The sequence below is a fragment of the Cloeon dipterum genome, chromosome 4, assembly GCF_949628265.1.
Source record: "Cloeon dipterum chromosome 4, ieCloDipt1.1, whole genome shotgun sequence".
NCBI classification, from domain to species: Eukaryota; Metazoa; Arthropoda; class Insecta; order Ephemeroptera; family Baetidae; genus Cloeon; species Cloeon dipterum.
Window position 1 is genome coordinate 24,181,593 of NC_088789.1, and position 15,971 is coordinate 24,197,563.

A 15,971-nucleotide genomic window follows, 5' to 3' on the forward strand; every position below is an offset into this window, starting at 1 on the left:
AAATGACCCCTAAATTGAAAATTTATGAAGAACTAAATGCACCTTCCTCTGTTTATAGCGAGCTGTTTATTTTTATACAACCTATGGGAAGCTACATTTGATTCTTCTGACAATAATGAAAACTTCGCAAGCTTCTGCCTTCACTGGCATCTATCTAGAAATTGAAGCAACTGTGTTTTTGCCTTCAAATTTGATTTTCCAATCAAAGAGTTAATTTTTGTTGTAAGTAAAATGCTTTTAATATAGTCTAGAAAAAATTATTTATTGGAGAAATATTAAACTTTCTACTTTAACATGCACTAGCCCCATCACCTATCAGTCTCATTCTATTCGCATAAACTATCAAGCGCATTCAAGCAATTTGCTCATTGCGAGTACTTGTTCCAAACTCTTTTTCGCCTTTCCTCCTAAATCCTGGTCAGTCTTGAGGATCTCCTCGGCGCTTTTCAGCTCCGCGATTGCCTCGTTCAATATCCCCTAGAAATGAAATGACAAAATTGTAACTGATTTTTAATTTAGTTTATTAAAATCACCTTTGCCGAATCTTTGCTCAGTTTCTTAGCCTCAAATTCGAGTTTTGCTTGGTGCACTTTGGTTGGCTGAAGCTCGATTTGCAGTTGTGCCCTTGACCTGGACATTCCTGGCTCTAAAACTGTGAGAACTTGCAGCAACTCTTCTACTATATCTATTTTTTTATTGATTCGCTCCTCAGATAACTCTGCAATAGATTTTAAATCTAAAATATCAGCACAATTTTAAAATTTTCGACGCAACCATTTAAAGAGCAGTTGTTATAAGCTGCACTGCCGTAGATTTGTGCCAGAGCAAGTTTAACTTGCAAAACGAAGCCATTTGTTTCGTGCAATAAATCTTTGTACTTTTCCAAGAAGTTTTCTAGATTTTCCGGCCCTCTTTTGTCCATGGCTTCGATCTCCTCTGTGATGAATTTACTATACAATGCTATTTGTTCGGCTGGTGCTTCTGTGCCGCATTTGTTGCACTGCCAAGACGCATCGTCTTCTAAGGGTGAGCTTGAAAGTATGAATCCTAAAAAATTAGGGACATTTTATTATTTAGTATATTGTTCTTTGTCTGTATTTATTTCATTATTATTGGTTAATAAAAATAATTTAAAATATTGTTTTGCCATTCTTAAAATAAGATTGATTAAAAACACTATTAAATTTCTCCTAGGAATCGCAAACCAGAAAATAGTTTACACGTTTTTTAATAAACTTTATATTTTTCATACTGCGTCCATAAATTTACTGTAGCAAAACTGACTATCCAACATAAGTGTACTTTTTCCTAATTTATTTTAATATTAACAGCGGGGGCCAGATTACTGCAACGCACAGATATGGCGCGAAAAAACGATCACGTGAAAATTGCGCGAAAAGAACCAAGTTTTCGTCAATATTGTGACATAATTTGCATTACTCTTAACTAATTGTGTCTTTTGGATCGTAGAAACAAATTCTTGACACTCGTACGGCAATCCAAAGAGAGCTTTTCGTTTCCCACATTCAGACGCCATCTTGGATCTGCGCAGTGCGAACCAATTTTATCGCACATCTGGACCCCGCTGAATATTAATAAAAAAAAATCGAGACCCGCACCTTCACACTCGTCCTCGTCACATCTGATAGCGCTGACAAAAATCCCTTTCTCCTCAGGGTCAGAGCACCTTTCGCAGGTGCAGTCGAAGCACTTGGCCGTCCTGAGGTGTGACCTGCGCAGCGAGGTGCTCCAGAACGGCTGAGTGTAGGTGGCCGTGATGCTCTTGCCCTTGGCGATGTCTTCCGTGGCGTAGACCAGGATGGCGTTCGTCGCGTCGAACGTGTGTCTCGTGTTGGGCACGCAGTTGTGCGCCATCATGGACACCAGAGGGAAGAGGCCGCGGAAGCGCGACCTGCCGCTGCGCATTTCGAACGTGTTCGTGTCCAGGATGGCGCAAGCCTCGAGTATCTCCTCGTCGGACAGGTTCATCTTCAGTCTGTTCTGAAGAAAGCCAGCCACGTTGAACCTGAAGTAAAAGATGTTAATTTTCAAGTAAATTGTTTATTCTGAGATGAGATTTGTCGAGGGACTGAAACTGCCGGTTGTATTGGAATAGAACTGAAAAGCAGCTTGCAAAATAAAAAAGGATGAAAATTTTAACCCTTTTGGATTCAATAACTCCGCCATTTCAAGTGGCTTCTCCTAAGTTAATTAAAATATTATACGCTTATCTCGGAATAGTCACTTTCCTTACAGATTTAGTCCGGGAGGAAAAGTTCAAAGCGTTTTCTAAATGTCATTAAAATTTAATTTTCTATTATTTTGTCATGCCAGCTCATATTTTATTTTTTATTATTTAAATTAAAAAAACTTGAGTTTTTACATCTTTCAAAAATTTTATAAAAATTTGTGCCATCTTTGAAAATTAATTATTTCATTTTAAAGCATGAAAACTCTACATAATCAAATAATTGCGTCACGTATATAATTGTAAAACACATTAAAAATTGATAAAAATGTTTTAGTATTTAACGTTTTAACAATTCAATGGGAAAAACTATTTTCTTTAATATTAAAAAAGCATATATTTACACAATTAAATAAATATTAATTGAGCCTAATAAAACAATTTCGATATTAATTCAGGTATAATGCTAAATATATAAGAAGCTTTTTTCGTCTATTTCTCATCAAAGGTCAATGTAAAATAAGCTTAAACAAACATAATGTAAAATAAAAAATCTTACTTGAGTACTTGGTAGAGGGACGTCTTCTTCCTCTCCTCCAGGTGAGACTGCAGCGTCCTGAAGACTTTCAGCTTCTTCGGTGGCAAGAGCAGCGCCCTCAGGGGAGTGATGAAGGCGTAGTCAGGTAAAGGTTTGTTGTCCACGGTGATCTCGGCCCTGTAGCTCTTGGCCTGCATCAAGTCACACTCGGCCTGGTGCGCGGCGGACGAGGAGCACGCCAAGCCGCACAAAGGCCACGCGCACCCTGGGCAAGGGGCGCTCAGGTCGGCAGGCTTGCAGCAGCCCAGGCATATCGGCGTGCTGACAGTTTTTGGTCCTATTTCAATGAGAAATCCATGGTTTTGAAATAATGGGGAAAATCAGAGTAGAATTTTAATTATTTTCTTTAATTAAATTTATGAAAAAAATCCTAAATTGCAAAAGAAATCTGTAAGCCCAGTTTTTTATTTGAGAAGGGATCGTCCATATCAAAGGCTTAAATACCCAGAGTTTTTTTTAATTCGTTTTGGAGAGAAAAAAATAATTATTTTTCTGTTTTCATGAATTAGAGTATCAACAGTATTTGAATTGACTTTTGGGAATGACAGAAGAAAATGTTTCAGAAATTAAATAAATACAGAATAGAGAAAAGAAAATAAATCACTTCTTGAAATGAATGAAGAAGAGAAAAACAAATAGTCTGACACAGTGGTCGTTTCTTTCTCTCTTTCAATAGCTGAACTCGTTTAAAAAGCGCTTTGAAAAAAGATTTAAACATAGACTGTTGGCGCAATACAGGTGTTGCAAGCGAGAGCCAAAGAATATTTTTCGTCTGATGTTCAATGGCCAAAATTAGACTTATATTACTAAAGAATGTAAACAAGAAAGGTCGTTGAAAGAAGCGAGACACCGCTGGTCTAAATTTAAAAATCCCCACGAGCCGAGCAGCTGAGAAGGCTCCACGTGAGAGATTCAAAGGCAGAGAAAATGTTTTTTATTCTGCATTGTCTGGTCGTCTGCTTTCGAAATTGGTAAAAACACGGCTTGGGCCTTGTGCCAAGGGAGCCACAGACTTTTCAGATTAATTAGCTTTTAGAGTTGTGTTTGAGGCAGGCTTGCTAACATATGCGTCACTTGTTCTCTACCAGACACATAACTCTGCCACTGATTCTCCAATATAAGTAGTGCAATTTTTAATTGCAAATAGTAAACGCAGTTTTTTATTAAACTTTTTTATTTAATTTTAAATAATAAACATCAATAGTAATAAATTATATTATAAAGCATTTATTTATAAATATGAAAATTTTATTGTTTAATTTAACAAAATAAAAACGTGCATTGTAAACTGAAGATTATTATTAAAAATCATATTTTTTCTTTGAATTAATTATCTGAAAATTAAAATATATAAAAGCCTTGAATTCGTAAATAATTGTATTAATCGTTTATACTATACTATAACTACTTCAAAATCACAGTAAAACAGAGTAAAATAAATTTTACAAATATAAAAATAATAAAAATCAAATTTCATGCGGCATGATATTTATTGCAATCTAAAAAGGTAGGATTTTCAAACAAATTAAAGCCAACTTTGGGATTTCATCTTCGGAAGCAATGAAATAGTAAGCAACAATTTTTTGCCTCTAACATTTTGGATACTGGCAGATTGTGTAACATAAAATAATATAATTATTTTCTCTTCTCACTTATTTGAACCGTACAAAAATAATAAGAAATTAACTTGAATCAAATATTTTTCAACAAAATGATGCTTTTATTTGATTTAATTTGTAATATTTTTGTTTTGGATGTGCGCAGGTATGGGGCAAAGTTACTTTCCTGTTCCTTGACAAAATAACTGACAAATTTGGAGGAGTGAATATACTAAGATATACTGTTATATCGATTTCTGAACCATATATTCATAAGAATTTTGAGTAGTTTTCAGGAAGGTATTTTGTTTGAAGTTCTAAATAATTAAATTTCAATTTTTAAATTAAAACCAGCAATTGGCGAGTTGGTACTGGTGCCCATTTAACTATTTGAGCAATTAAGAGTTACTTAACTAACCACCGCTTTTGCCATCTCTGACAGTATTAGATCACCGAACAGCTCACATTTATTTCTCATTATTTTGACGCTCCTGAGAATGCCTCTCTGTGTGCTATAAATATATAGCAATTTTTATAAAAATTTAGTTCATGATTCCAATCATTTTGTTAAAAAAAAAACTGAAAAACGTTATTTTGCTGCTTAAAATCTAGAATAAAACCTGCTGTGGAAAAATTAATAAGAAAATTTTGTTCATAACTGTGGGGGGAACCACTTGAAACGCGATCAAGAAACGAGTTAAATTAAATTAATAAAAATCCTTACCAACTACCAGCGGCAATTCCCTGATGATGAGCTCGCCCTGCTTGATGTCCCTGGTGGCGACGAGGTGCCTGCCGAGGACAGGGTGATCGTGGACCCTGACAGGTCGGCATTCTGGCCGGTGGGTGCTCCAGTGGCGCTTCTGATGCTCCCTGCCGCAGTAGAAGACGCTTTTGCAGCCGCCGCACTGTTGCTCAGCGTGCTGGCTGCACACAACGCACTTGCCAGCACTCATCTCTCTCGCGGCGCCTTATTCTTCCTTCCAATGAGTGTGTGCGAGTGAGAGAGAATGAAAGAGAGGGTTATGTGAGTATATTATTGGCATGGATGGCGTTTAAGGCGCTGCCGAGGTATTTCGGGCTCCTCTTCAGGCTCCGCAACCCGCGTTCGCTGCGTGCCTGTTGAATGCGGCTGCAAGAGAAGAGCAGGGGGCTTGTATAAAGTGTTTGTGCCTGTATGTATAGGTTTTATTGGCAGTGACACATCTCGCGCGCGCCAGGTCCGAGAAAAAGCGGCTTTTCCCTCACTCGTCAGACGGGTTGTTTTGAAGTTGACCAGCGTGCCATTTGCTCACTTCACTGTCTCGTCGCCGTATCAAATTATATTTGTGCGGTGGTGAACAGTATTAAATAATGTGATACAGAAATCAAAAATGCAGGATATATGGCTAAACGTAGAGTAAAAGGATAGTTTTTGCTCTTTTATATAAGGCTGGGAATTTTAGACGGTTTGTTTGTTCGCTGAGCCAATTTAGCCTTTAGGTGGTTTTTGATGAATTTCTTTTTAAATTACATATTAATTGTAAAATATAAAACTTTTGTGCCTTTTTTATTATTTTTAATTGATTTTAAAACTGTTAATAAAAATAATAATTAAAATGATAATATTTTATAATTTTATATTTATTTGAGCTCTTTTTTTATTAATTCTTGCATGCTATCAAACATAGACAGCGCACATGAGTATTTTCCATGTGTGGAGTAAAGATTATGGATTATATTAAATTGTTGAGCGCATGTTTTCTATGATGGACTATATTCATGTATTACATGTATCACAGAGGTATCACTGTTGACACTATTCTCAATGCGAATATACATAAATAGCAATAAGAGTGACCATTCAAACGAGAAAAAATCCGACAGATAAACTGATCAAAATAAGTTTTGGGCTGAAATCGTGCTGTAAAAAAACGGTACAAGATATTTCCTGACGCGACACAAAATATTTTACTTTCTTCAGCTGATTTAGATGGTTTTAGATTTGTGTAAGATGATTTTTAATCGCTTTGAGATGGTTTCAACAGTTTAAAACGGTTCAATTCGATTACGATTGAATTGAATAAATTAAAAATGGTAAAATGTGTCTTTTAAATAAAGCACATTTATTTTTATAACTTTTTTCTGATGTCAATTGCAACTTGGCCAAGGACCAGTCTAGCTCATATAATTACTCAGAATTAGCATTTTATCTAAATTTACGTTGCAACCTTCGCGTACACCCAGGCATTAATTCGGGCCGCAGGACAGAACTCAATAGCAGTTACCCTCCCCGCGGTGGAGCAATGCCCTATCAGGATTATTTTCTGACACAACCAAATTTAATTAATTCTTAAATTTGGAAATGGAAGATTTCCAACTTACGTAAAAAGATTTCTCTTCCCAGAACAAAAGTTGAATTAGATATTGATTACATAAGTGCCTTATTCTAACGTAATTCTCAGGGTTTCACACTCGAGCAATGAAAAACATCCTAACTATATAGTCGATAGTTCAGCAATTTTGAATGAAATCCTGCATTGGTACAATAAAAAGGATCCAAACAAATGAGTATTTAATTTTTAACTTGATCTAAAAAACATAATTACAAAATTTGAATTTAATTTTTAAATGTTTTGGAGAAATCAATTAGTCAATATTAGATCTAAATCCAATTGGGCTCGCACAAAATTTCATACTGTGCTGTATAGCTCGTTTACGAAAACTATTTCAGTGAGACAAATTGCGAGCAGCATGCACAGCAGCGCTTAAAACGCGCGTATCATTGCCAGTAAAAACACGCCAGCTGGTTATTTAACTTGCTTGGCATGAGCCTCTGCTACATGAATCTTAAATACTTGGCAAACTTGTGTTTTAGTTTGAATTCTTTAAAAGGAATGCCTTTCTTTGAACTCATAAGAGTTGAAATAAATTATCACATTTTATTTTTAATTCAACAAGAACTGTTTTGAAATAAAAACTTCACAACGAAATGCACGGGGAAAATAAAATAAAATTTACTAGAGGTAAAAATTGCAAAATGCAGTCACACAAAAACGTTGATTTTAACTAATCTGTTAAAATTAATGCAGTTGGAACGTTACTAAAGGACCCCGTTGTTTCTCGGTTTGGTAAAAATTAAATTAAATTAAAATCCACCAAAAAGTTGAAAAGCTTAATTGGAAAATAAAACTGCAAATGCGAAGCTAAATGAATCAATTTATTTGATTGATCTGTGTTTAATTCACTTTACTCAATTTGTCAGTTACTGGCAAAATAATAAAATTTGTATTGAATTAAAACACATGAAATAATTAGGTTAAAATTGAAACACGTGGAGGATTTTATGAAAATTAAAAATTACAGCAAGTTTTTTTTCTTTTTCTTGAGCAGGGAAAACACAGCTGGTTTTAAGTGTACGAGAATGTTTTTGCAATATAATTTTTATCTTCAAATTTCACTCGCTGTCAGTCATTAGTTACTTTCGCGTAGAATAAAGCTATTTATTAATTTTAATAATCTTTCAATGATTTTGTTTCGAATTTAAAAAAAATCCCTTCTTATAATTAGTATTTTTTTTTAAATTTTAGAATTCATAATGTTTTGAGCAAAATAATATAATGATGATGTTTGTTTAAGTAATACTATTTATTGGGCATACAAATGAGAGTAAATTAAATTAACAAAAAATATCACTTTTCACTTTCTCTTATCCTGGCAGGAGTAGTGAACAATGTCTCCGTTGGGATATTTGGCGAAAGCACTTTGGTTGCTAAAGCGTTTCTTGCACACCGGGCACAGCTTCGTTTCACTCAGCAGCAAACTCTGCGATTGAAGCGCGATTCTCTTCTGCTGCACCTGATAGTGAGCATCGTGCAGATTGGAATTTTATCCGTCTCATTATGAACGAACAATAAAAATAACTCACTTGCAAATGCTCCGCGTAGAGCAGGCCTTTGAGCATCTGCGACTTTCTCCTCTCAGACAGCATCTGCTGCAGGCTGTTGTGCAAAAACTTCTCAACTCTTTTCAGCGGCACCGTGTCGGGCAATACACTCAAGGCCTGGAAATATTGGTTTGTTTGGAACAATTGTTAATAATTTTAAAAGCAATATTGAACTAATTTTGATACAATGAAAGAAACAAAAATTCAAGAAAATATAGATTTACTGATAAACTTTGATAAGAAAAATGATTTTTTAACTGTGAAAAAGAGCTAAGAATATCTTTCATGAGATGAATCAGGTAAATTTAAAGTTTTCTATGAATTCATTATAACATTTAAGAAAATGTCTGAAGATTGAATTTCACTAAAATTAAATAAATTAAACTGATTTAAAAACTTATTTTTTATTTTTTCCAGAATTCTTGTAAATGGTTAAATTGTCATATTGTAAATTTTGAACTACGGAACTTCGTTTAAAATACGCCAGCAGGTTGCACTAATTTAATAAGTTATTGACATGGTTTAACATCCTTTTGAACTTTAATCAAAATTACGTTAAGTGATTTTATTTTAAAATTATTTTATGTATATCTATGACAAGGCAGAATAAACAAGAATAAGAAAAAATAATTGGTAAATATATTGAAATTAATTTATAAATGCAACAAAATTGTGATTTTCAACCAAGGAAACCAAAATCCAAAATTTGAGCGATAAATATTGCCTCGTGAAACGCTTCAAAAATTCAACATTTTTATAATTTACCATAATATTTCTATCACTAGCTACTTACTCCCGTGACAGGAATCTCATTGGAATGCTGGTCTAAAATGAGCAGGGCCTTTTCAACATCAGGCTTGGCAGGCGTCGTGTTGAGTCCCAGTCTCTCCTGGTGCGGCTCGTTTGGAGGGTCGATCAGCATCCTCATCAGATGCACGTAAATCTGAATTTATTCCTTCTTAAATCGGTTTAAAATTTTAGCCATAATATTTACAGTTTTATATCCCTCCTGCTTCTTCTGATAAACATTTTCACAGTATTCCATTGCTTTTCCAACGTCGTTTAGCATCCTCATGTAAATCGAAATGGCATTTTCGTGCAGAGCCAGTCTGCCTAGCATGATGGCCCTTTCCTCGAGCAAAGCTGAAAGAATTAAACCATGAATATTTATCAATATAGATTAATTGCAGCACTCACAATTCATGGGAAAATAGGTGATAACCATGTGAGGGTTGTAATGATTTGAGGTTTCAAGAAACGCGAGAAGCTTGGTTCGGAGTGCCTCGGCCTCGGCGTGTTTCTCTTCAGCGAAGAACTTGACTATGTCCTCCCTGTAGCGCTGCACCAGGGCGTTGTGGATGGTTTCAGACTTGTCCTCCCAGACGTTGATCACATGCTCCAAGTACGGGATCGCCACGACCGGTGACACTTTCAGCAAAAAGTCCAGCACCTGAAAGTGGCATTTAAATTTGAGTCTTTAAGCATTACTGAAAATATTTTACAAGGAAAAGCAACGTTGTAGAAGAAAAATTAGCAGAAGCGCAACATTTTTGATTATTTTTCAACTTTTTCGGAGTTTACATCAAATAATTAGATGTTTAATCTCACGGTTTGTCATCAATACAATAATGGTGTTGATAAGTAATATTCTGTCTAAATATCAGGATAAGGCCAGTCAGCGAATTGAAGTAATATACTAATTGAAATTTCATCGCTAACCTAATTATTTAAAATATTTAGAAGTCACATTAAAATGCAATAAATAAATTTTTTAATTCAAATAATACTTTAAATAATAATTTAATAAAAAATAAAATTCACATAATCTTAAAAAAAGTTCAAGATAACTATTTGATAAAGATATTTAATTAAAAATCAACTCAAACCCTGAAAAATATTTAGTTTAAAAATAATATTAAAATATTAATATCAAGACTAAAAACCAATATGCTAAAGTGTAAGATTTCCACACACGCACCTTTGGCCTGGGAAGATGTTCCACCTCTTGCAAATCCTCAGTGAAAATCCTGAGGCCCTCCTCAGGGTTCTGGTCGAGCACCCAGGTCGCGTGCTCCAGTATGAGGTCGATGTGGCTGCTTCCCAGCTGCTGCAGATACATGATGGTGTGGAAGGTGCCAAAGAGAGGAGATTCAGGCACCTGCGACTGCTCCTTCAGCAGGTCGAGGGCACACTTGTGCATGTTGTTCGTCTGGTAAAGAATTATCAGCTCGCGCCACTTTTGGAACTTCTTTAGCATCATCTCTGTCTCTTTTAAGTGACACCTGGAAGGATTGATTTAATTTTAAATAAATTTTCTGTTTCAAAATTGATTAAATTAAAGCTAGCTTTTTAATGTCTATAGAATAAAAAACTTTTTTTAATTTTAAAAATTAAAAAAACGAGCTATGACTCCTAATTATTACAAAATTTCCGCAAAAAAGTTCGATATTTACAATATTTTATAGGAGTTCAGATTTAATAATTTCGACAACAGGTATTTTTAACTACATTTTTAAGAAATTTTGAAATTCAGGGAAAGCTTTTTTCAGGTTAAGTCTTAGGCTTTTATTAGACGCCTCATTATCCGTTTGTCTTCATGAAGACAATAAATACCATGAAAAATAGCAATTTTACATTAGAGAATAAAATTATCGGAGATGATTTGTGATTCTTATTTAATTGTTGTAAAATACTTTACAAACAAATGATAAAATAGCTAAACAGGACTTTCAATTATGAGCATATTGTTTGCTGTTTTTTATATCCCGTAAATTAGAATAAAGGAAATAATATACGTTTTTAAACGTAGAGTAGGTCTGTCTATTTTCCTCCATTTTTGCAATATATACATGTCATATATTTTTGATAAATTCTGTTTAAAATTAAAAGCGAAAGAGGCTTTTGTTTCGGATTAGAGGGAGTCAAACTAAATGAAAATAAAACACAAAATTGCTGAATTTGTGCAACAAAGAACAAAAGCGGTCCATTAATGTCATAAAATTTACAATGAAATCAAGCTTTCCTCGTTAAAAAATTAAAATTTAGTCCTTCACATTTTGTCAAAAATTTTGCATATTTTTTATAATAAATAAAGCAAAATTAACATATTTGAAGATTTTAAATGCTCATCGCGAAACGAGTTTTTACTCATTTTTTTGCCGGTGTTAATTTGGTTTTGGTTGTTCGGAAATGATGTTGCCCACATGGAGATGATTATTATTAGAGCTATTTATTATTATTATTATAGAGCTATAAAAGGCTTCTGGTGATCCCATTAAAATTGGAAGCTCAGAAAAATAAAAAAAGTATAAAATTCACCAACCTGTTCAGCCGGAGAAGGGGTGCGATGAGGGCATCGTTGGTCAGCAAGTAGCACTTGAGCAGCGTGGTGTCGATGATCTGCATTAGGTTGTGCTTCTTCGAGTCGGACTCGCCAGCCATCCACTCACTTTTTCCGACAGTGGTCTGCCTGACCTCGGTCAAGTACTCAATCAGCGCCAGAAGCGCCTTCTCAGAGTCCCGATCGCACATTTTCGCGTGCAGCATCTCCGGCTTGGTCAGCAGGTCCGGGTAAAGCTGGATCACCGAGTACGGGTTGGTGTTGAGCTTGAGGAACTCGGTCATCGACTTGGCGAACTGCTTCTGCTCGAACAGGTTGTGCGCGTACACGTTCTGGATGTGGTAGGCGTTGCTGCGTTTATCGTCTTCAGACTCGTCCGAAATGCTTGTCAGCTTCAACGCCAGCTCAAACTGCTTGTCCTCAAGCACCCGCCGTATCTGCTGGGCCAGCGGTACCGCGTGCAGACACCACACTTCAGCCGCAGACGCGACATAAAGCCGGCCCTGCTTGCTCCGGCAGATGTAGCGCGCCGAGCTCTTTGGCAGCGCGATTTGCTGGATGGTGCAGTCGTCCGTCGTCTTCACCTCCACGATCTCGTTCTCAATCGCGATCAAATACGGCTCGTCATATTCTTAAATATAAGATTTAAATTTATACTAAATCAACTGAAACATTTTCTGATAAAAATGGATCACAAAAAAATGTATTTGAGTGGATCGATAAAGGACAACAATTGAAAATTATTTGAATTGTTTTGGAGCAGTTGTTGATCAATAGACAATTTGTTCTACAATTTGCAATAATCGAACAAAGACCTATTCTTGTTTGGTCTTAAATAGAAAATTTGAAAGCAAGAAATGGCAAACAGCACTAGCCTTGCTACAGTAAGAAATATTCAAATTTCTCCAAAATTCCCAGTGCTTTGCAACATTTTCTTGGCAGATTTTGATTCCTCTCGTCAAGATTTGTCCAACAACGTATTAAACCTTTCAGAGAATCTCTTTGTTTTGATATCCAGCACTGAAATGAACCAAAAAACATCCCCTGACCATCTGAATGGTTAAATAGGGGTGCTAACTCCCCACCCTTTTCAAACCCCCTGCTTTATTTGCAATAGAAAAAACTAAGCATGATTACTAGGGGCTAAAAATATTTTAAAGGATCTTTCACTCATTTTTAATACCAACCAAAACCTCGTTTTAAAATTAAATGCATAATTAAGATTTAAAAAATTCCACCATTGAAAAAGTTCACCATTTTTCAAGGGGTTGAAGGTGAGCGCCCCCTTAACCATTCATCTGGTCAGGGGAGGTCAATACAAGTCTAATGGTGTTCAGGTTTAGCATATCTGATGATTTTTAATCATTTTCAAAACATGAAAAAGTAAAAAATTCGTGTTTTTTCGAGTTTTCTTTAAGGGTGGTGAAACCTTGGAATGATCTGCCACCTGGGCTCAAGAATTGCAAATTGCAATGCGGCCAAGTTTCCCTCCTTGTGCAAAAAGCAACTGTGGCAAATTTCTAGTGATCAGTGATTTTAAATTAAATCAATTTAATTTAAATTAAAATCAAAACCAAATTAACATCGGCAAAAAATTAGTAAAAACTCATTTTGCGATGAGCATTATTTAAAATCTTCAAATGCGTTAATTTTGCTTTATTTATTACAAAAAATATATAAACTAAAATTTTTGACAATATGTGAAGGACCAAATTTTTAATTAGTACAGCGAGATTTTATTATTTAATTGTTTTAGCATAATTTTGCTCGTGTTGTATGCCATTTTTGCAGTGTTTAATTATAATAATTTGTATGTACCGACAATATTTATGTACCGACTTTGCAAGAATAAGGAAGTATAAATAATTTAACTAAATTTCTTTAAAAACACAAACAAAACAAATTGCCAGTTTTTTTTATGAAAATTTAATACTAAATTAAATGATATTATCTATTTCAAATAATTCCTTAAGACATAAAATTATTTAAAATTAACAAATTAAATACCTATAGCTTCAGGGGCCTCCTTCCACTTGACTGGCACATTTTGGATTGGCACGCCTTCGGTGTTCATCAAAATGCACTTGCAGTCATTTCCCAAGGCAAAGGTTTTTTCTGAGAGTTTTGTTACAAGCGGCTCTTGTGGTTTGATTGGAAACAAATCCTCTTGCTTTAGTTTAGAAATCTGTTTGTCAAATAAAATTAGATTTATCGGAGCAGATTATAACAATGATGAATTGCCTCTATGAGTTTGTATTCTCCTCTAAATCCTAAGACCAACGTCTCATCGCACCACTCAATGGCCCGAGGGGTGTCTGGCACGCTGATGTCCTCCCTGAACTCTAAAAATTTGTCCTTTTTCCAATAATAGAGCTGCAGCTTTCTTTTCACCGACACGCACATGCGGACCATCACTGAAGTCCTGCCAGTCAGGGTCGTAACTCTCTTAAAAAATAATGATTGATTTTAATAATGTTTAAAAAAATATTAAATTCCTCACCTTCACATCTAAACTAAATAGGTTAGCTCCTTTAGATTTATCCAGCGTGGCGACCAAAGGGAAATTAAATATTCTCATGGTGTGGACACTAATGACTCCATCTGGATATTAAATAATTTTAATTTAAACTAACAATAATAATGATAAAGAAATTAACCTGAGAGACTGATTAAAATTTCCAGCTCAGGCACAGCTGCCAACTGGCTGACGCACTTCTTGGAAAAGGTCTTGTTGAACCTCAAGAGACACACATCCAGTTTGGTGTCGCCCGGCTTGGGCGTGACATTATACACAAGCAAATGGCCCTGCTTCGAGCCGACTAGTACAGTATCATCTGAATGAATACAAATTCCTTTATTAGAAAAGACGTAAAATTAAAATTTGTTAATTAAATACCGAAAGCTGTGACACACTCGAACTGCACCTGGGTGGGCGCCTTCAAGAGCCACTCGACGTTGTAGGCTTCGTGCATTTTGATTCTTCTCGGGGATAAAAGAATTTCAAACTGACAGCATGTCGAGGAAATTGCGATATTGTGGCTTGTGAGGCACAGTCATTGCATCTTTTTCGATTTCTCGCTGTGGACACAAATTGTACTGTACAATAATAAAATCAGCTGATCGAGCAGAGCTGGGGAGGGGGAAACAACAGTCTAGCAGCTGCTGGTGCCTGATTTTGAGAGACACCTCGTGACAGAGCTGGTAAACTACTAAATTAAAATTACACATTTAATTATTGTCTTCTCTAAACGCTCTAAATCATCATATTTAGATTAAATGTGCAATATTCTTAAATTAACAATAATAGGCTTTTATAAACAAATTCAGTCTGAGAAGGTGTGCACAATACTTGTGGATAATTAAGAATGCAATAAAAAACAATAAAATTAATTTGTACTTTATCAAACGCGGATGTCAGTTTTTAACATAGAAGCAAACCAAGACTATTATGTGTAAGTTAAAATTTGACTAACAATGTACCCCCTAATGTACCATTTATCGTACAATATTTTGTAACGCTATCTTTTGTCCGCATAATTATTTATAAAATTAGAAATAATTAATCTGTCATATATAATTTTGTAATTCTTAAATTAAAGTTATTGAACTATTATATAAGTAAAAACTCTTAAAAAAATCTTTAAAAACAAAAAATGGTAACAAAAATTAAATATTAAATCTGTTTATTTATGGAATAAAAAATGCTTAAATAATATGAATTTTATATGTCAGTAAAATTTAACGTTTATTTTTAATATTTAGGATCCTAACAGTAGTTCCAAAAATTATTCTTTAATACTATTTTTAATTACTTTGGATTTTGGACTCGTTTTTACTTGGAATAATAATATTGCAATATATAAATTGACAAAAACTTCAAAGGCTCATCAAACATTTTGAAACCTGTGAAGACTGAAAAAATTTGCATATTTTGTAATAGATGAGGAATTTGTATCTAGATTAATTTTTGCAATCTCGGCAATTGTTGAGGTTTTATTCTCATACAAATTACTCAAAAGTGTATTTCAATAAACTCATTTCATATTAAGAGTTATTTGACTTTTAATTAAAGAATTTCATCGAGCATTTTCCTTATCTCTCGAGCTAAATCGGCTTTGCGGAGGGAATTTACAATTAAAACGCCACATCAGCAGCATCGTTTATGAAAAATCACGCGATTTTATTCAAAGCACGCACGCACTCGGCATAAATTGTAATTTTTCTTCTCTCCGCCTCCGTTTAATTGCTGATAAAAAGCAAAAGTGCAGCGCGTCTCATCGAGATTAATGTGGGCCGCCACATGAATCGTCCTCTACCAGGAA

General features: G+C 34.8%; 2 protein-coding genes across 2 annotated transcripts in view; both read right to left on the minus strand.

Annotated features, from left to right (window-relative positions):
* Nucleotides 1–235: 235 nt before the first annotated feature.
* On the minus strand, nucleotides 236–5,557 carry LOC135943154 (SET domain-containing protein SmydA-8-like). The gene is made up of 6 exons (XM_065489580.1): nucleotides 5,109–5,557; nucleotides 2,748–3,063; nucleotides 1,620–2,026; nucleotides 775–1,047; nucleotides 534–718; nucleotides 236–477 (listed from the first exon to the last, which is right to left on the minus strand). The coding sequence occupies exons 1-6, from the start codon at nucleotides 5,338–5,340 to the stop codon at nucleotides 343–345; spliced, it is 1,548 nt and encodes a 515-aa protein (XP_065345652.1). The 5' UTR covers nucleotides 5,341–5,557; the 3' UTR covers nucleotides 236–342.
* A 2,435-nt stretch (nucleotides 5,558–7,992) lies between these two features.
* Nucleotides 7,993–15,971, minus strand: part of Vps39 (vacuolar protein sorting 39) — a 67,939-nt gene continuing 59,960 nt past the window's right edge. Inside the window, exons 2-13 of the mRNA XM_065488892.1 lie at nucleotides 14,546–14,727; nucleotides 14,307–14,483; nucleotides 14,150–14,250; nucleotides 13,891–14,094; nucleotides 13,657–13,834; nucleotides 11,632–12,280; nucleotides 10,288–10,591; nucleotides 9,507–9,759; nucleotides 9,304–9,452; nucleotides 9,103–9,252; nucleotides 8,292–8,426; nucleotides 7,993–8,221 (exon numbers count right to left, since the gene is read on the minus strand). Coding sequence (XP_065344964.1) covers nucleotides 8,063–8,221; nucleotides 8,292–8,426; nucleotides 9,103–9,252; nucleotides 9,304–9,452; nucleotides 9,507–9,759; nucleotides 10,288–10,591; nucleotides 11,632–12,280; nucleotides 13,657–13,834; nucleotides 13,891–14,094; nucleotides 14,150–14,250; nucleotides 14,307–14,483; nucleotides 14,546–14,621 — 2,535 coding nt within the window. The 5' untranslated portion in view covers nucleotides 14,622–14,727 and the 3' untranslated portion in view covers nucleotides 7,993–8,062. The remainder of the gene's footprint in view (nucleotides 8,222–8,291; nucleotides 8,427–9,102; nucleotides 9,253–9,303; nucleotides 9,453–9,506; nucleotides 9,760–10,287; nucleotides 10,592–11,631; nucleotides 12,281–13,656; nucleotides 13,835–13,890; nucleotides 14,095–14,149; nucleotides 14,251–14,306; nucleotides 14,484–14,545; nucleotides 14,728–15,971) is intronic.